Raw genomic sequence first — 21,818 nt, 5'->3', positions numbered from 1 at the left:
AATTAAACATGCAGAATTATTAATTTCTTCGTAATTTGTTATCGTTTAATATTCTGCACACTCAAGGGCGGCGTCTTTAAAATGTGTCTACCTAGTGCATGTAATTTTAATCTAATAACAGGCGAAAACATCGATATGTTGCTCGTCGGCCATTATTGATACTATGTATTACCTATGGAATGTAATTTCAAATTATGCAACGATACGACTCACGTGATTCATCGCGAGTAAAAATGCGCCCATCGTGAAACCATGTTACGTCGCTGTGTCTTACGCATACATGCAATTGCATTAATTGCAGCTTATTTTGTATGTTAAACGATTTTTTGTGTCAAATTGCTTTTTACATACATGCTGTCATGCGAACGAGTTTTCAATCTCGGCGAGCTTTTTAAAATCGTATTTTCGGCGATTACACGTGAATACGTAAGCAGAAATGAATCTCGCGAATTTTTACGTAACAATGAACACCGCATTTTTTTAAATCGAACGTATAACTTTATGCCATTCTACTTCGCGCAAAAATTCACAATATTTGCCAGTTATGCAACCATAAAGTATAATTATAGTTCTGTTCGCCGAAAGTGTTCTGAATTAAACTTGAAATGCTTCTGAAATTCAATTAAATGTTTTTTTTACATGGAAATATTCGTGAACTACATTAATATTGGCGATTTTTATCTCTGTTATAGACTCGTGAAAATGAAGAGAAATTTTTTCTCGTTGATAAATGTATGTGTATCTGCTACGAATTAATTTAAATTTTTCTAAGACTATTCGTAAAATTTGTATTTCAATTTCAGAATATTCTACAACCGTTATAACAGTTATATTTATAAACATGTTTTGAGTTCAAGGTATGTAATGTAGCTGTAATTATACTATCCCGTTCCATAACGTTGCAAGGGATTTGCAGATTAATGTGTTGAATAAACGGGAGTAACGAGCAATCATTTTTCATCACTGCTGGAGATTCCTTTCGAGTTACCTCCGTACTATATTTGAGGGCTTGCGTACGAGAACAACTATTTGAAGCTAAGGCAACCGGAATTTTCCTCCCTTGTTTTACCCGCTTCGCACGCGTGCCAAAAATTCCTTGTCAAAGGTGCACCAAATAATTTCGAGGGTAAAAGCGGATTCAGCGGACGTCGGGAAGGCGAAGGATTCATCGTCTTTCGTCCATATATTTTTAGCGTTGTGCTTGGTCAACATTCTCTTCCATGTTGCGCCCTCCGTGTATTGCTCCAGCCATTATTCTCTTTCCTCTAAGTCTTCGTCCTCCCTTTTGCGTACCACAACGGCCGCAGCTGTCGCGCAGAATTGCACCCGTTTGTGCGCATTTTAATTGTGCACGTCATCGTGCTATTTCAAGGTATGCAAATGTTCGCACGAGAACGCTCTCGTGGTTGCGATAACGTCGTATGATTAACCGCGAAATAGCGCCAATGCAACCGATGTACCGTTCTTTTATGGATCATCGTCCAAGCATGAAAACTGCAAGAAAATATTTTTCCTTAGCTAACGCAGTCTTATAATTTTATACTTCGCCGAAATATGAGAACATTTTCATAACTTTTGTTTATAATATCTCGTTATATGGCGTCGATATATCTTGAGGGCTTGACAACATACTAGAAAAATAATATTTTATTTCCTTATGTATAAAATTATATGATATATTGTTTCAAAACGTTTAATATTATTGAAAAAAATCGCATGAAAATGTCCGAAGAATTGCTTAGAGGAAACGACAACTTCATTTATAGTATAAGCTGCCATTTATCTCGCTCTGTTAAATCTATAGCGTCAAATTTAACCTAACATGAGTCTAACACTGATCCTACTAAATATATCGTTATTTTATACTAAAATAATGGTTATATTTGACATATATAGTGTCAATTTAACATTACATAGTAAATTGACACAATATAGTGTCAAATTTAATTATCGTTTTGGTAAAAAATAACGATATATTTAGTAGGAGTAGTGGCGATTCACGTTAAGTTAAATTTGACACTATAGATTCAACAATGCGGCGCTCTCATTATGTTTACACCCTGCGCAATACATGGTCCCTCCTTGCGTAAACACACAGGAGACTACAAGTACGCCGTTCGAGCTTTATTAAAATTCATGTTCAATTTGCTTGGCTGGTGCAATTGCATAATATTATATATAGATATCGCTAGGCACGCCGGTTATCCTTCAAAACAATCTCCTCGTGGCGGTTTGGCCTTTCGCTTTCGTTCTCCGGGATGGAACGGTCGGAAAAAATCTCCTGTCGGTTTTACATCTAATTAATAAGACGATCCCGCGGCATTTCTATCACGCGTTCGTCTGTCGCGATAAATATAGCGTGTGCAATTGTGCATGCCGCTAGTGCAGCATCCCGCTAAAATGACGTGGAAAAACGACGTTTATGAATAATGCCATGCTGTATCTGATTATTCGCAGAATTTGCCCGTGGTACAAACATCTTTGTCGCTCACATTCCGCTTTATTCTCGCAGCAATTCTTTAACGTCAGCATTGGCAGTCTACAATGTATGGTTTTTTTTTTCAGCATGTTTAGAGATTTTTTAAATTTACATATCTGTTTACGTTAGTTATGAGCATATAATTATGAAAACGTAAAAATTTCACATAAATCTAACATTTTATGTAACTAGCAAGAGTATCTGGTATTTATGAAATCTCGAACATGAATTGAATTAATAATTTACATTGTAAATGTATGCTCGGGGACATTTATAAAATATCACGGTGAAAGAAAAGCGTTGGCGAAAAAATGTATGCATTTCTGTTCCCGCTCGCATGCGCTATGTAGGCGATGCTCCATTATCTGCTGATTATCGACAGCATATCGATGATAATTAATGCGCACGACAAGTGACATGTCAAACAGGATGTCTGATATTGTAATGTAGGACAATAATCGAGAGATTTGTATCTAAGAAGGAGAGAAAAAGAAGCCTGAAAGCGGTGAACCAGGAATTTATTCAAGCAGTCTGTCATAATCGGTGTACTAAAAAAAGAAGATGTATATTAAGCTCAAGATTAGCATGATTCAATCATTTTCATAAAGCCTATAAGAAAGAAATGGAATCGAAAGAGCAGGCATTCCAACATTTTGATGAATAAAAATTAACATAAAAAAAATAAAGTATCTCTGTGGACATAGAGTTCAAAATAATAAGATTAATAAAGATATCTTACATAAATTTTTACTTATAAAGAATGGAAAAAAGTTGATTTAATTATTTAAAAATCTGCCATCAGTAATGTGAATTTTTTGCCCTTTCTCTACAATTTGGATCTTTGATCTTCAATGCGGATTTTTATATCGTTCCGATTGTATAAAATCTGAAAAAAATTTTTTTCTTACACTTGTAAAAACATTAACTGTGTCTTTAAAGTTTAACATTGTCGGCGGAGGATTTAAAAAAAAATGTAAATATTAATAGCAAGTGTCAGTATACATTTTTAATTATATTTATGTATAGTTATGAATTCATTTATCATTATTACATTTGGCTTGCAAAAATATTTGAGGTTTTTTTCAATTTATAAACGTATTACTTTCATTTATATATATATTTATATATATATATATATCTGCAAACCATTTATATGTATTGTATATAAGCATATAAGATAATTTATAGTGAAAACTCAATAGATGTGATTAAAATTATCATACACAAATAAATCGATTTCATCGTAATCTCCTGTGACATATATAATTTATTTAAGATTATAGTAGGAAAAGATCACAAATGCCGCTGATGAAAGTTTAAACGTTTAAAACGAAATGCCATAATTCATCAATGGTAATTTATGTGAACATCTTTCTGATAATAATTTTGATTGTTTCTCTCATCGTACTCTGGTATTTAGCACAGTAAAAATGTATTCTCTCTCGCATGCCTACGTGGACAGTACGAATGGCTCTCGACCATCAATCATCTCATTTTCCTGGAGGAACTCTCGCATCTCATATACGTTCTCGTTGCAGCAAACTGCAACAGTAATAAATGTACCCACTGCGAATACACGACGTGTATTAGCGTGCGAGCCCGTACTTATTTGCGTGACAAAGCGTGATATTCAGATACCGGCGTGTTCGCAATACGCTTTGCCGTTAGCTATTATTCGTGTCACATGGACGGGCTAGGTATGGCGACGCTCCCGGAGCTGAGGCCTCCGATATCGACATGTCACATCGCAGACGTATGCGAAGGCCTCTTGAAATGATTCGTTTTCGAATGCACCGTTAAAGGCTCGTCACTGCTGGTGGAAAAAAATACACATCACGATAGAGTAATAACGTGACGAGCGATGAGTCCTTTTCCCTTTCGAAATCGATATCCACATGTTTATGCTATTTGGCATGTTACGGATAATTTGGCACTTCGTTGGAAGTTCGTTGACCGATCCACTGTAGGCAATCCGAAGATTGCAGATAGAATCTCTCTGACTTTTTAAAGAGCACAATAAAAGGAAAAGAGTATTTCGATCTACTTAGAAAGATGTAGATATAGATGAATATGATGACGGAAAATTGCATCAAGGGTAAAGACTCACGTTCTAGAGAAAGCGTAATTGGATATAAGAGTAACTACTTCCTTTGATGATTAGGAGAGTTAGATAGATTGAGATGGAAGTTGAGTGGAAACGGAGAACGGCTTTTAATATAAAATTCGAATCCCTCCCTCCTTCCCTTCACTCACTATCATTATAGGCGCAAATTTAACGCCGTCGTCTGCTGATGGATACGAAGTAATCGCTGCACTTGAACTCTACGTGCACTCGGCGGACGCTTTTGATTTCGATATACTAAGCGGTAACTACCCACTCGCCACGACATTCGTAGAGCATTATCTCTCTGAGGCTAGGAATTCCGTGGTGTAGAGTATGGGCGCGGTCATTGCGGATCTTTTTTACCTGATGAAGCTCGTTAAACCAAGCTCCATCAGAGACAGATTACAGGCTGCTTCGCGTTAGACAATTAAGTCGGGGCGAGCTGATTGTATCCCACGCTCGCGCGCACGTTCGTATCCTTTTTTCCCCTCCGCGAATCGCCAGCGAATAGATCGCACTGTAATGCAATCAGTAGTTTGCGTACCGGTCCGCCCGAGTCATTGCGTTCGTGATCAATTACATCAGAGACGCTTATGTAAACGTCAATACTCTCGCCTTGCACTCTCAGCAATATTGTGCGAGCATAGATTCCTTTGATTCGCGATTGAATCGAGACCGATTACATTCGATCCGCATCAAATTGTTCAAACAATCTTGAATAATTTCGTTAATACTTATCTTAATCGCGATTTGCTAAGGCTCTTTGCAATTTGTAATCACTTGATTAAATTAAGTAAAAAACGAAAAGAAATTTTTTTCCAAAATATTAAAGCTGAAATTAAATCTCTTTGAAATTTAATTCTCTCTCGTTGAACAATAATTTATGACTAAAATTGCTAGAATTACTTAGTATTGACAGGTACAGATATGAATATATATACAGGGTATCTCTGAAATTCAAATCAATCGAATTAAAATACCAAGAAAGTTTTCGAAACCATAGGTTTAAAAATGATTTACAATGTTTTATTTAAGGAGTAGTTTTTTTAGATATAAAGATTTAAAATTGGCCAATTACAAATTACGATTAAACGGCTGCTTGTCCATGAGTTGCTACGATTATTATCGATTCGCGATTCACGGACAGTTTAATCTATAATTAATCTGCAATTGACCAAAGTTTAAAACTTTTATATCTTAAAACCTGCTTGAAGAAATAAATGACGAATTCTTTTAAATTTTTTTTTTTTTTAGAACTTTCTTGTGGTATTTTGATTCGCGAATTTCAGGATTTTGTATATAATCTTGTTAAAGTTTTTGAACACAATTTAAATAAAATTGAAATCCAAAAGTAACCGTGACATTATTAAGAGCGACATTTTGTAATTTAAATGATAACATACATAGAATATTCATTTAACTGATGCGAATATTTTGAATATATTTCGCGATGTAAAGAAAATTGAATTAGTCATTATTTCTGGGGATAATCTAATCTTGACATTCGTTGAAATGATTCAATCTGTTGGTGGTATGCTCGTGCATGGAAATTTATCATATTCATTATAACTCTTATCAATGTATCTAATATATACGTTGCCTCGTAATAATGCATATGTATTCGATCGCAACACCATCTTATACGCTATAGTCAGATAGAATCTTCAGTTTCACACAAGCTACTAAATGCATGTGGATTAAGATATCGACCTTCTTTAAAAAAGCCAGACAGAGAAAAAAGGTCAGATAGTTCTTCTCGCGATTGAATGGATATATTGATATAAAATCCTCGTAACTAGAAGCTATCAGAATTCATTGATTATTTTGACATTTAAATTTCTAGCTAATATTTCGTTTTAAACTCAAATCAAAGTTGAGAAATAATTTTATAATAATTCTCCAACAAGATAATTTTTTGTTATATAATTAATGTATAGTTTAATTCATTAAAAATATTTTAAGTTAAAATTATTAAAATTATGAAATTATTAAAATTCACTAATTGTTTTGATATTGAAATAATCCAATTTTAGAAAGTTTGACTTTTAATATCTGTAAGATCTCTGTATACTTAGAAAAGATGAGGTAAGCTATTTCTTGGTAATAATTACTACTTATTGTTGATGTATTAAAATATCAGTGATCTTTCAGTCGGAAATCTGCGTAACGATCGACTATTAATCATCGCAATAGAATTACATAAGAAAAGGTCTCGCGAATAATCCCGTGAATTTCATTATTACTATATGAAGGAGTCTTGGTTGAAGAATTTATAGCTTCTATATACGCATCACTGATGCATATATGTGCGTAACATCGTCGAGTTATTAGAGCGCACGTACTCATATGTAGACCCCATAGTTTGAAACCTTTTAAGCCGAGAAAAATAAACGTTTTACGGTCTAAGAATAACTGAGCGGTGCATAGGATGTGCAAGTCACATGCAACCAAGACGAACGTCGAGAGTTGTCGTCTCGTAGCTCGTAGGAAGTCTTTGTCGAAGGGAAGAAAGCAAAGAGTGACATCAAAAATGGAGGAAATAGATATATTTGGCGGACAGTTGATGTTAATACAATTTTTTCTACTTAAGATTTTGTTAGTTTAATTAATGATTGATTTACGTAATAAATGCTATATCGAGAGATTTGCAATGATTATTATAGTATTGCCTTGCATTCCATTACATTGCATTATTAATCACGGCCTTTTTTAGATGTGAAACACGATATTTCTAGCTACTAGCATCGACAATCTCAAAGGCTGACATAATCGTGTTGGCAGAATTAAGCAAGCACAAGAAAATCTGGGCGAATCTATGACGAAATGTATATTTTTGCAACAACGTGTGGTTATTCATTTAAATCGTTTATTTTTCGCATAATGATTTTGAATCATTACCAGGTGCGATTACAATAGTAGTTGAAACTCGAGCATACCAGAGAGCGATTTTTGTATTATATTCTTCTATCGAATGTAGTGGGGTCGCTATGTCGCCACATGTTTCATGCTTTTGCTCTTTAATTAGAGCGGGTAACGTTGAATTAAACGTCGGAAGAGGAAGGGTGCTTATAGCAAATTACAAAGCGATAATAATGCATTCTCCCATGTATTCTCTCATAATCACCTGAATTATATTTGGTTGAATAGTTACTCGACTGCTTTCTCTCAATATTGCATTGAAATTCGATGATTCTCTTTAAAGCCCTATACGCGAACTCTCATAAATTCTGGTCTACAACATTTTTGTCACAAATAATTATCCATTATGATATCGTAAAATAACCGAAAATAAATAAAATTATTAATGTGTGTAATTAATGACATGAAATTAGTACAACATAATTTTTATTGATATAAAAAAGGCATATTTTTACTCCATAATAAGTCTAAATAAAGTATATCTGTATACACAAGTACAAGATTTACGATGCTGTAATAATCTAAGAGATGGTTTATAGTAACTATTTACGGCCATTCACCCTAATCACCTCTCAGCACTGTTATGCGAACACATGATCCATCGATTGCAGAGGCTCTCGCTTTTCATTCTGAGAATCATCTGACAGCTGTAAACTTTCGTGTTAAACGCGGACTGTAGAGTTTTCAACAGGTTGACACCACTCCCTAGGCAGTAAGAACGACAGATGCAAGAGAGTCTTTTATTCTCATTGTACTAACATGCTTTGTGATAATGTTTGTTTCATCATGAATGATGAACATTTTCTGAACCGTTAGAATATGTGTTTATATAGTCATGGTGGTCTCGAGTTACATTTGAAAATAATTTATTTTAAACAGACAAAAATATATATTAGGCGGCAGTAAAGTGTATAAATTTATCTTTTCTTCGAAAAATTGAATTATATTTTTAAAATATTCTTTTTCAGTATATATTAAATTGTAAATTGTGTGTCTAAAATAGTCTTCTTCAGTGTACATTAAGATATTTAAAAACGATTAAAATATAGAGAATAAGAATATATGATATCGGATGTAATTGATATCCGTTTGTTGACATATCCCTGTCGTCTCGATGACGTTTTTTATGGAGTGATGGCACGTAGGTCAACCACAAAAGTTAAACATTCGTATGCAGTTTTGCGGTTCCTCTGACATCAAAATACGTAAAAAGTCCGTAAAGGTGCACGACTGAAAAACGACACCCCGTGTGTGTTGCGCATAAATAACGTGTCGCGGCTCAAGGGTCGAGAATCGAGTAACCACTGAGGGTGCATCCTCATCTTCTTCCTGCGTTCCGACCGCTTCTACCGATCATAAATCACTCTTTATATACGTTTCAACGCGAGATCGTGCTCTCGTAAAATCATTCTTTTCTCTACGTGGTTATCCTCGACAAAAAAATGTGACCGCGAGTGCGGTTACAATACTAGTCTTCTCACGATTCTCATTGATATCCTCGGCTTTTGGTCTGCGGTAAGATTTTGTTATAAAAGATAACAGTGAACACTAAACGATTTAATAAAATTGATTATAACAATTGTTTGTGGTTTGTAAAATTAGAATTTTCTATTTATCGTAGCTCATGTATAAAATCGTTGTTTCTAGCATATTAAAAATTTTTTATTATTTTATTATTAATATATTTCAATATTTTTGCCTAATACATGAAATATTAGATTCCTGTTTTGTCCAAGAAATTTTCTTATCGCCATATGTATAAATATCAGGTTATCTATCGTAGTTCGTGTAAGATGGTCTACATAGAATTAGAACGTGATTATGTCTCAGGAAATCGATTTCCAGATCATGTTACTCGGTTACGTAGGCGTACCGTGTAAACTACTTTACAGAGCCAAATCTGTAACGAGATAAACTTGGAGCATTGCAAAGCCGAGATCTCAGAATTCGACCTTCTCACGAACGATTTAGGTGCATATTTCCCGCGCGTGCAATATATCTGCATCTATGTGGCAATAAGGATCACGGCCGATCAGTAAAGTGGTCAATAAAAATCACGGATAGAAATCGAGAAGCACATAAAGCGAAGTATAGATCGGATCGATCGATCATGCTTAGAGCCATCGACCTCGATCCGATTCGGTTCGATCTTTTTTCACACACTTTATAGTTCTTCATGCATGTCTTCCTGTTGAAAATGATCCTCAGAAATTCCAAGGAAGTAGTGATCTCTGAGAAAAGAATAGAATATCATAAAACATATTTATGGATAATTACAAATAGGAAACTGCGCCTTCCATGTTAATAAACTTAATAATTTATATATATATATTTAATAATAAATTTAAATTAATTTGTCTGATATATAAAATTAATTTGAGCGTTTAATAAAATTAAAAAAATCATGAGCTTGTTTTATTCATTTACTGAACTTGATCTCTCTCGCTTCTAGAAGACTCCCGCTTCTAGATGATTTTTCTGCAAGTAAATTTTTAATAATTAAAGGATATTTGATCTTAATTACAATTACTGCCAGTGCAGTAATTTCGCGTAGCAAATAATTCTGTAAAAATGATGCAGCGAATCAACGTTCGTGGTTGGAATTATATCTTACGCGACTAACCTCCAGTAATCTTGATGAGGCGCTACGAATAAAATAGACCATTTATATGATCTCTCAGCCTAAGCTCATAGCGTTTCATGACGAGCGTAGGTTTTGCATTTCTTACCTCGTTTGAAAAAGATCCATTTAATTCTTTCAAATACGCGATATTTTTTCGTAATAATAAAGCCGCGTCTTCGTTAAAGTTTCCTAAAAGGACCATAAAAGGTCCGTTGGATGCAGGAGATAAAATTTTGCAACGATTAAGCGAGCGTGATCCATGTCGATGGAAGATGCGTCGAAATAGGGAGAGAGTCGCGACGAATGCAGACGACTTCAAGAGGTACGACCTTTACCATCACGGAATGCAATATCTCGAGACACTTGGATCGTCCGTGGCTACGACTATTATCGATTTCACGTGCGACTAGTACCAGTTTTCATCATGAATACCTGCATTTCTGCGGCTAATCGCACGACACGCGCTTAAAAAGGTAGGAAGAGGAGAAGTGAAAGTGGTTGGATGCGGGAGGGAAAGCAATAAAAGTACTCTTGAACTTTGCAATAACACGATTGGTGTCGAAACATTCTGACCGAGGCGTGCAGTTTAAGTGCTCTGTTGCGTATACGAAACTATTCATAAAGAAACATGGATGCGCATCTTCTCGTATGATTTCAATAAAGATACATTTAACAGATTTTATCATAGCAGCTATGTCATCTATATGATGGCTATAACTTCTTATATTTTGATGCCTTTTGATTGATAGAGAATTTTTGTTTGTACACTGAGAAAAATTTCTGGTTGCGAATAAATTAACCCGAAAATTCTGGTTGACTTACCCATTTTGAACTATAACTCCAATTAATGTAACCAGACTCTTTTTCTAGTATAGTACATTTTCTATTTTATTAAGTAATTAAAAATATTATAGAAAAAGTGTCGCGGAAAAAATGTAGCGGAAGAACAGTTTTTATATTTCTAAGAAGGCAATTTACAGGTGTATAATAAGCTGTTATAAAGTAACGTGATTGTGAGCAACGTACTTTCTCTGTCTTTAAATGTCAGACTTAGACACGCTGTTATTATATTTTATTGCATAAATATATATGTTATGCGATCGAAAGTGAAGTAATAACCACTATTGTATATGAAATATTCTGTATACAATCATGTTATATATATATGTTTTATTAATTAAAATATTACTTAACTTCTCTTTTTTCTCATAAATTGCAAATTAACGGATACACTTATTCGCGATTATTTCATTTTTTGTTATTAATGGAAAGTGCCTATACGTTTATATTAGTCGATATGTTTCCTATCATAATTTTCTTCATGCAAGCGAGACTTTCAACATTGTGCTAATCATCAATAACAAGATAAATGGAGGGAAGATAAATTTAATATCGGTTTAAGGGCAACGAACATTGTCAGATTATTTTACTTGCAATCATGATCATTATTTTTTTTAGATAAGTAAACTTTTTGTTGCAATCCATACATATATAATTTAATTTTAATGCAAAATATCGTTTGTTCTTTTAATTAAGCGAATATAACTGATACAATTCTGATGTAATTATGAAAATGATTATGTTATCAAATTAATAATTAATATGTTAGAGATGTAATTATATCTTTGTATACTATTATATCAATCTTCTTGTCACTTTATGAATATTCTCAGTGATACTTCATTCTCCTGAATTTATTTAACTTGTCTACCGCGATCATAAATCGAGTCAAATACTACAATACGAAGTGTTTGTGGATCGCGAATAAGATGATGAATTTCAGACTACATGTGCTATAATAGCATGCGCTATAATATCCCGTGTAACTCTACCTTTTCTGTAGCACGCAATAGGATTGCAATAAGAGAAAGTATCGTGACAGGTGATTTGTTATCATTGAAATTGGCGTTAGAGCCATCCTTGAATACAAAGAACGAAATTCCTCTCGGCTATTCCGGTTGAAAACGAGAAGTCGTTGCATCGTCACCATCCGAAATTTGCATTAGGAATTGAATTCGAGAAAGGAAGCCGTGAGCATAACTTTCGAAATGCGTTTGCTATTCGAGTTCTATGTATCTTTCATAGTAAGATTCTCGTGATTTACCGCAATGAAAGTTCCCGCCATAAATATTCAATGCTGTAAGCACAAACAAGTTACACATGTAATTTATAAAATTGTTTCAGAAATCTGCAGTTTTTTATTCTCTTAGACGAGCAACTTTCTAACGTATTTGCGGGAAAATGATTACTTCTTCAGTAATGACCATTTGATTGCGTTTTTTTTTGCAACATTTGCTGCATGATGTTTATCTCTGTAACGAAAAATTTTACCGCAGCTTTTGTCTTATAATAAATTCCATTTTCTATTTTATCATCAATTGTGCTTTTTTCTATAATTATATTGCTATATTAGAAAAAAACTATTCTTTTTAAACGCGACGAACACGAAATTTGTCGTGGAATTATCAATCGCTTTCTTTTACGTGTCACACATTCGTATCTCGTAGATATGCGAAGAAAGTCATTGTTGAGAACACTTACTACATCGATTTCCTGAGTGGATTTGATGAATCGTTCATCTTTCGCTGCGATTTTACTCGCGCAACATTCCGTGTTGGTCAGCAACCTTTTCAATAATGAGAAATCGATGTACTGTGATTTGTTTAATCATATCAACAGAACAGTTCTCGTCAATTATTTATGATTTTGAAGAGAGCTGATAAAACTAGGAGAACTCCTATAGCAATCGACTGATCGCCAGCTAGCATTTTCTAATTGCATCTTATCATTAAACAGTCAGGAAAATGTTGCAACTACCGGTTGAACAACTATAGTATAAGCCGGGAGTCAAGAATGCTTGACTTAAAAGCCACCTATAATTAACGATAATGTATGATTACTTTAACGGTTAATTAGCGTTGTTTAATAGAACACGTAAAGTGATAGAGAGGAGCATTAAGAGTCACTTTGAAGGTTCGTCGCAGTGTATGATAACAATTGGATAATATTGCAGCCACGTGTATTGCATCATTTTTTATTTCTTATGGTACTAATAGGATCTAACTATCGGATAGCAGAAAGATAGATCAATTTAAATCGACTATGTCGATTTACTGGCAGTTATGGGACATCGCAAATAGGACGTCGCATAAAACTATCAAAATAAATTGCTCTAACTCGTGTAGTTATGCATTTTGTAAGCTGCACTAAATGAAAAATATTTGATATTTTTGTTTATAATTTTATGGTAAAATATGGTTATGATTTATTTTTATATTACTGCTATAATGTTAATAATAATAATTGTATTTATAATTTTATAAAAGAATATAATTACTACCGAAAGTAATTGTAAATTATAGTTAAATTATGTGTTCTCAATATTATATTGTTTAAATGAATACTTTAAATATTTAAAAAGTTGCAACTCGGATAAATAATTTAATCAAAATTGATTCGAAATTTTAATATACTCAGAATTATCATTATCTTTTATCGTATGCCCGTAAATGATCATTGTTGATAAAATAACTTGTACTTGCTTGCAAACAGATTGAGTAGTTTGCATTAGGAAGAAATATACTTGCGGTATGCTTGAATCACAAGATGGAATTCAACTTGTTAGCATACCACCGCTACCTGAAGCGCGACATGTACGGTCCGATTAAGTCGGACCTCTTAAGACCATAATGATCAAACAAAATGTGAGTCACAACAAAGTGTGTGTATTCGTTCGCGTTGCAACAATGAGTTGCGTCCGTATAGCTCATCTATAATTAATTTCGCCACAGCGTATTAAGTATCTTGACGCATTGACTTACATTTTTACTATGCCCATCCTGTGCTCCCGTTTTTTTTCGTATATCGACTTCACACATCTGCGTTACGCTAAAATACACCCAATCGTTGGCGATACTAGAGAATCGCACACGCCAGCTATAATTATTTCCAGTCATCGAACGTGAAGACACGAATCTTTGCTCTTGCGAAAGATCATGATACGCGTATCCTTAATCGATAAGGATGTTAATTAGATACTTCCATTGTCTTTGAAAAGTTATGTCGCGATTGAATCCTTCCGGGACACTGAGAGTAATCTATTTAAAATAAAACTTTCCATTCTTGGTGAGTATGGATACAGGGTATTGCCGTAATTAGAAAGTATAATCGGCGCCGTATGTTCAGCGCTGCCAGGGGTCTTTGTCCGAGCGCTAGCTCAACTTCCTTGATATTAATTGACAATCTATTATGATAATCAAGTATAGGTGTCAATTAATGAATGCACGAACATAAGCATGACCGTTCGCAAGCAAGGCACGAATCTATGTATCCGCGAGGTTAGTCACGTTTTACCTAATTTCACGCTCCAACAATTATGCTCCGAGAGGCGCCTTTCTACATTCCACCGTAATAATCACAAATCGCTCTAATATTCGTATCCAGTATTTTCATATTATAATAATTTATTATGGAATTGTAGAATATAATTTCAATATAATGTACATTTAATAATCGATGATGTCGAGAGGCTCAAGCTGGGAATTTATTGATCGATGCGCATTCGTCTGCTTTCTTATACAGTAATACAACAATTTACATCAGTTGAATGCAATTATCGTAATTTATCACACTTTATTATATTCATTTATATTCGATATATGTATGAGAAAATTGTTATATAGTTTAAACAATCACGTTAATTTTGAATTTTATATATACATATAAACGTGTGCATCATGTGTCTATTATTTCACGGTATAAGTCTGATTCTTTTAAATATGTAAATGCAGTAAAATCATTACACTTTCACGATAATCTAGGATTTGCGCTGGTCTGAATATTTACGTTACAAATGAGGGCGCAACAATGAATTAACAAGTTATAGGTAGACTTCCAAATGCGGGTAGATTTTCTCGTGTAGATAAATAATAAATGACATTGCGAGACACGCGGAACACTTCGGAAGCGGAAGTAGAGACTGGATATCACATGTGGATTTTTAAAGGAACTGTGCCGCGAGGTTTGAATATATGAAATTTAATAATCGCCCTTATGTACACGCGTATGTGCAATGTGTAAAAGGGTCGCATGCCTATATTGGGGAAGATTATACTCTGTGTCGAAACAGTCCCTCTGATTAAACGACTCGAGGAGAAAAAAGAAAAGAAAGAGGGAGATATATCATGACCCTTGAGGCAATATTTCACATGCTTTATAAACCGCTTATAATCATGAAGATGGACCAGGCGCAAATCAATCTGTTTCGATAGAAGATTCAATATCCTGATTGGAAAGTGCGCAAGCATAAAAAAGTGTCGACACACGCGTGAATTTACATTGATTTACGATTTGAATTGGCGATCACTTTATGGAATCCAGTTTGCAACGGTGCTCGTAATTACATTGCATTGACATGCATCGAGAAAATGCTGAATACCGATGATTTTAGCACTTTAGAGTTTTATTTATTAAGGTTTATTTCTGAAAAAACGAAAATATCTTGTGGTTGTTAATCAATGCATAATGTTGATAACATTAAAAGAATTAGGGGCGTTTGTGGTGCAGATGAAAATGAGACGTGATACACGAGCTACTACTGTGCTATTAATAACAACTGGAAAAAAAAAATATATATATATATAAGTAAAAATAAATACTATAAAGTAACACTATAAAGTACGATAAATTAACTGGATACGATAAATTAACGTTAATTCTACACTCTACATGGATTGACACGAGATTATACATTCATACTGCTAGTACGTTGTCCTTGAAATTACTAGCAGCGTGAAAAAAAAATACAACATTGCACGTGTCACATAATTCTCTCACGAGTCTCGTACTTCGACGTGAGGCGAAGAGAAAAATAGTTCTGATAATTCAAGATTCTTGGGGGAGTCAGCCACGTGCATGTACGTGAACAAACGCCATCATGAACAAAGATCATCCCGTGTAACACGTGCTGCGTTCAATGATCGATCGTGAAAAAGATACATAGCCATTTCGTGTAATTATATTTCCAAGGACGACAGAATTTGATTTATAAATTTATAGGATACATATAGTATAAGATTTATCACTGAAAATTAATAAGTAATGTCTGGTTCCTCAAGAAATTAATATGCAATTATTATTGAAGATTAATGTGCACTTGTCATTGTAAATATCCTTAACAATTGCACTTTAAATGTATCAGAAATGCGGACTTCTTGAAAAAGATAACGAAATAAAAACATTTTTTCTTTAACTGTCTACATGTATTACTCTTCTTTATTTTCTAAATATTGCCAGTATTTAAATTATTAAGTAAGATATTAAGTAAGGTATTAAGTAAGGTATACTAAAGATATAATAAAGTAGTTTATTTCATTTACGTTTACACTTTATAATCTACAGCTATAATCATTTTATTACATAATAAAATGTAGTAAAAATGTAATAACTACAGTAAAGTATAATAAAATTTTTAATAGCTTGCCACTGTATCCCCAGGTCATTCATATATTCGAACTTTGCGCATTTCTCTTCTCTGCCCAACATCAGTAACGCATCTAAAGCTTACGTGCCGCATACTTTCTACTTACGATATTAAAGTGTCTCACGGCGCTGCGGGAGACGTGATATTTTATCAGGGTGCAACGTGACGCGGATGCGTCATGTGCCGACGTTACGTGCGAAGTACTTTCTTCTTCGTCGACAGAAGTCCTCTCCTCGAGCGTCTCTTGCACATCTTATCTCGATCATCTTCATTCGCATATTAATGCGTTATTATGTATACCTAATAAGAGAACCGCCCAGAGAAATTTCTTTCAGTCGCGAACGACTTATCATGGGCGCGTTACATAGTCAATATTGCGTGTAATCGTGTGCGTGGAACGCATACGATTCTTATCCACGATGGCAGTCTTTCTCCACGATCGCATATTGTATCCCAAGCTATATCGTGGGATGAGATATGAGAGTGTCTTTCGTCACGGACACTCGATCGAGCAGTTCATGCTCCAGGATGCAGCCGAGCCGTGTCTAAGTGGATTTCACGCTCGCACGAATGCAAGAGTACGCGTGTATCATCGTGTCGAGATGCGTTACGCCTGCGGAACGAGCGTGCACGCGGGATTTTCTGTGTAAACGCACGTGTTAGCCATCCGAACGAGTCGACATTGTACGGTAGCGGCCGGTATGGACCCTCGAGCTTATCGCGACATTATTTATCCCCATATGTCGATTTATGGCCCTTTCATTAGGGATGAGTTCGCTGGGCACCGCGGGAGATCTACAATTCTGACGCTAGACGGGACCGGGGATATCGTCTCATTGGAAGACGAGAGATTCTTGTTCTTCACGCCCTTCGTTATGAATTGGTAGATGAAATATTCGTTGGACTTCCGTTACAGTCTTATATTCATCGCGAAGTTCTAAATGAATCTCTAGATGAAGTTCCGAATGGAACTCTCCGGCAGTAATGAACAACACAGGAATGTACGGCGTCAGATCTTGCTGAATTAATATTCCGTATATACTGATATAATAGAAACTTGCATGAGTGCATTTGTCATTTTGATTTGTGTTCTTCTTCTTTGTGTTACAGAGACACCTGGACAAGGGAAGCGATCTTGCCGAGGCGGCGAGCGCAAGCGGACTTCGCGAGCTCGCGAGATCTTTAAAGCAACATCTACGAGGATTCGGCTCTCGCTTGGAGGATAGACGAGAATATCTGGAGGATACATCGAGATGTTGTCTCTTGCAGGATCGCGCCTACGAGTGGGCGCAAGAAGCTCGCCTGGCAAGCGAGAGAAGGTCTCAGCAATTCTTGATGGCGAGACCACCTCTACCACCCGAACATTTCACCGAGATGATGGCCCTAGCGGAGAAGCTCGGTAATGAAGTTCTTCTAGAGCAATGTCGTATCGCCCGAAATAAATGCGCGGAAGCCCTCGAGGTTGCCAGAACCACATCTGCTCCGGGAAGTCCTGCGAGAAGAAGATCCTTCACCGTTTCTGAGTCGACTTCTTGGGACGACACCTTGGCTAAAAGTGAGATTCCTTCTTCTCTTTTCTTAATGCTGTTGCGAGAAGATCCACAAATTGAGATTAAATGTATTCCAGGGACGTCCTGGGACGATAGCGATAGCAGCGCGTCTTATGCTTGTCCGATGGAAAGCGTCGGATCAGGTGGTAGCGGTGGTCGACCGGTGTTGGACAACATCGCCGAACTTCGAGAGAGTGCCGAGCAGCTTCTGGACTGTTCGCCACCGCGTACACCTCCGCGAAGCCCGGCACCACGAAGGCTGGTTAAGCCACCAGTAAACTCGCACCTTCACAGATCAGCTAGTATCGCGCCAGGAATGAAGGCGAAAAAGTATGATTCTTGTACATCTTTAATATATCAATTCTTTATCTTTCATTCTTTCGTCAATTTTCCAAGATCAATTTGCAGCGAAAGTTTCGAAGAAAATTAAGAACTGATAAAATGAATAAAATGAATTGAAAAAAAGAAATATCTTAATTAATTATAAAATGGAACTGTAAAATCATTAGTATCCTAGGTGCGACATTTTATTGCTGTGTCATTACTATTTTTAGTAGCGACCCATTGTTATTCCACCGTAATTTCCGTTATGCCATCGTATCGATTGTTATACAATCGTAACGAAGAATTTCACCTTGCAGAACAATACTGCTCATAATGAGGGAGATGATACAGACTGAACGAGACTACGTGAAGTCCCTTGAATATATAATAGAGGTAATTATTATGTACATCTCGTTGAAGCTTAATCTCGCGTAATTTCATTATTTATCACACGTGCTGAGTAACATCTGTAAACTTTCTTGCGAAGAACTATATTCCGGAACTCGTACGGGAGGACATACCACAGGCTCTCAGAGGACAAAGAAATGTAATCTTCGGGAATGTTGAGAAGATATACGAGTTTCACAGTCAACACTTTCTACGCGAACTAGAGCAGTGCGAGCAATCGCCCATGCTGGTGGGACAATGCTTCCTCCGACACGTAAGCATAATCTATATCACATTATATCTTTTTTAATAAATTCAAGACATAAAAGTAAATGCCACGTGAAAATAACTTTCTTGCAGGAGAAGAAATTTTATCTTTACGCCTTGTACAATAAAAATAAACCAAATTCCGATTCGCTAATGGCAGAATACGGCACGAGTTTTTTCAAACAGAAACAATTAGAATTGGGAGATAAAATGGACTTAGCTAGCTATTTATTGAAGCCGGTTCAGCGAATGGGAAAATATGCCTTGCTGCTTCAGCAGCTGGTCAAAGCCGGTACAGATTTATCGGAACAATTGTCTGGCAAAGAGGAGAAGGAAGAAAAGGAAGATGGTATGAAACCGATGGTTGAAGGTGAAGCGGATTTGAGGGCTGCCGAGCAGATGGTGCGATTTCAGCTTCGACATGGGAACGATCTTTTGGCAATGGATTCACTTCGTGATTGTGACGTAAGTTTAATTTTGTTATGTTTTAAGTAAAATAAAATTGATAGATATCGATTTCAGTAATGAGTGAGGATTATAATAATTTGCTTAATTATATTGCACAATATAAAAAATGTGATATTATTTCATAGGTAAATGTAAAAGAACAAGGCAGGCTATTGCGGCAAAATGAATTTTTAGTTTGGCAAGGAAAAGGCAAAAAATGCTTGCGTCAAGTATTCTTGTTCGAAGATCTTATACTCTTCAGTAAGGCAAGAAGATTCCCCGATAGGAAGGTAAGTCTTTCACATATTGCTGCGTGTACATTTTAACGCTATATTTTTGTTTTATTTCATCACTTATATTTTTTTCAGAATCTTGATATTTACATCTATAAACATAGCATTAAAACAACAGATATCGGTTTAACCGCTGTTATCGCAGATTCGCCTACAAAATTCGAAATTTGGTTCCGCAAGAGGAAACCAGGAGATACATACACATTACAATGCGCGAGTGAAGATATTAAAAAAGCTTGGACTGAGGAACTGAGCAACCTCCTGTGGAAGCAGGCGCTTCGAAACAGAGGTGATTCGCCATCTTTGCTATTTATAAAAAAAGTGTATAATATATATTTGGAAGAATGCAAATTACTATCAATAATGGTTCACTTTTTAGAAGTGCGCCTGGCGGAGATGTCGAGCATGGGCATTGGGAATAAGCCGTGTTTAGATATAAGGCCTAGTGCAGATCAAATAAATGATCGCTCCATCAGTGTGGCTCAACTTTCTAAGAGTGAGTATAATTTATAAATTGTCGAAAATTATTAGTTTATATCATTGTTATGAATGTTAAAACAAATATTTCAATTTATTTGTACAGCACCTAGATTTAGAAACTCTATAGCAGTGTCAATGACGGAGGATTCCAGTCGTTGCAGCAGAAGACCGCACAGCGTAATTTCCGTCAGTTCGTCCTCGAGCAGCGGTGGCAGCAGTGGTCCTCCTACGACGCTTAATCTTGGGTTAGATACGAGTCCACGACCGCATCATCGTAGTACTACACTGAACAGCCAATGTAGCGTAGGTGAGTACCATATATGATCTCGGTAATCTTTTAAGGAAATTTGATATCGATATTAATTTATTATCAATATTCACATTGTAGAAAGTGGTATTATCGCCGATATCTCAATCGTATCGGATGATGGAGGTGATGGCACTGAAAGAAGTCATTGGAATTCAACACTGGAAAGTCCTACGTCACATCTACCTACAACTTCCACCCCACTGCAGTCACCAATCAGTGCAACAGCGGCAACAGTTACTCCTGCTTCCTCGACGGATACGAATCTCACATCTTATGACCAAGACATGTCTATTAATCTATGAACTTTGCTCGACACGAGAAAAAAAAACGAGTCTATCATTGATTCATTTGCAAGTTTTTGTTACGATTACAAAGACATAATACATTATCGTGGCATATTTAGATAAGTATAATGAGGTAACATCGCACGCGTACTGTAGCACTAGAATATCCTTGATTGTATCCTTGAGCATCTATAGTTTAATAACGTAATGGGAAAAATATAGTTGCATGCAATTCGATAGGTCGCCGCATTACGCTTAACACGTGTGCCCAGCTACGAACTTGTAATCGCATTACATAAACGTAGATTTTTATCTAAAGTCGTGAAGATGTGGTATCGAATTTTAACATTTTTAACTTTCAAGTGAATCCGTCTGTGAATCTATCTTTTGATACGCTTCGAAATATCCAAATTTATGAGATAAAACTATTACTTATGAAGCTCTAATAATCGGTTTCTGAAGTAATGGTAACATGTATTTTCTTATTCTGTCTATTGATTTTACCAACGTGCTCAAGATGAGACAAACGTGTTCTATCAAATGTAAACGCTCACTTGTCGAAGTATGCTACAGTACCATAATCGATATGCATTTGTCGCCATCCTCATTTACATTGGCATTCCTGATTACAGCGGCGGAAAATTTCATGAAATTTCCGATGACTTATAAGAGCGAGAGAAAGAGAGAGAAAATGAGAGAAAGAGAGAGAGAGAGAGAGAGAGAGAGAGAGTTTATACTATTATTATTATTATAGTAATAATAGTAATATTATATACACATTGTTGTTCGTCGTCTTATTCTTTATTATTATATTAAGAAATATATAATATATACTTAAACAACAATAGCATACAGAAATTAGAAAAGAAA

The 21,818-nt window shown here is 35.5% G+C and overlaps 1 protein-coding gene across 1 annotated transcript in view; it reads left to right on the top strand.

The window, feature by feature from the left end:
- Positions 1-20,966, top strand: part of LOC105619441 (puratrophin-1-like) — a 158,075-nt gene extending 137,109 nt beyond the window's left edge. Inside the window, exons 12-21 of the mRNA XM_012200959.1 lie at positions 17,717-18,161; positions 18,234-18,486; positions 18,798-18,873; positions 18,968-19,141; positions 19,228-19,599; positions 19,728-19,871; positions 19,950-20,163; positions 20,254-20,370; positions 20,458-20,661; positions 20,743-20,966. Coding sequence (XP_012056349.1) covers positions 17,717-18,161; positions 18,234-18,486; positions 18,798-18,873; positions 18,968-19,141; positions 19,228-19,599; positions 19,728-19,871; positions 19,950-20,163; positions 20,254-20,370; positions 20,458-20,661; positions 20,743-20,966 — 2,223 coding nt within the window. The remainder of the gene's footprint in view (positions 1-17,716; positions 18,162-18,233; positions 18,487-18,797; positions 18,874-18,967; positions 19,142-19,227; positions 19,600-19,727; positions 19,872-19,949; positions 20,164-20,253; positions 20,371-20,457; positions 20,662-20,742) is intronic.
- The last annotated feature ends 852 nt before the right edge of the window (positions 20,967-21,818 follow it).

The sequence above is a fragment of the Atta cephalotes genome (genome assembly GCF_000143395.1).
Source record: "Atta cephalotes unplaced genomic scaffold scaffold00021, whole genome shotgun sequence".
Taxonomy (NCBI): Eukaryota; Metazoa; Arthropoda; class Insecta; order Hymenoptera; family Formicidae; genus Atta; species Atta cephalotes.
This window is presented reverse-complemented; position numbering and strand designations above follow the sequence as displayed.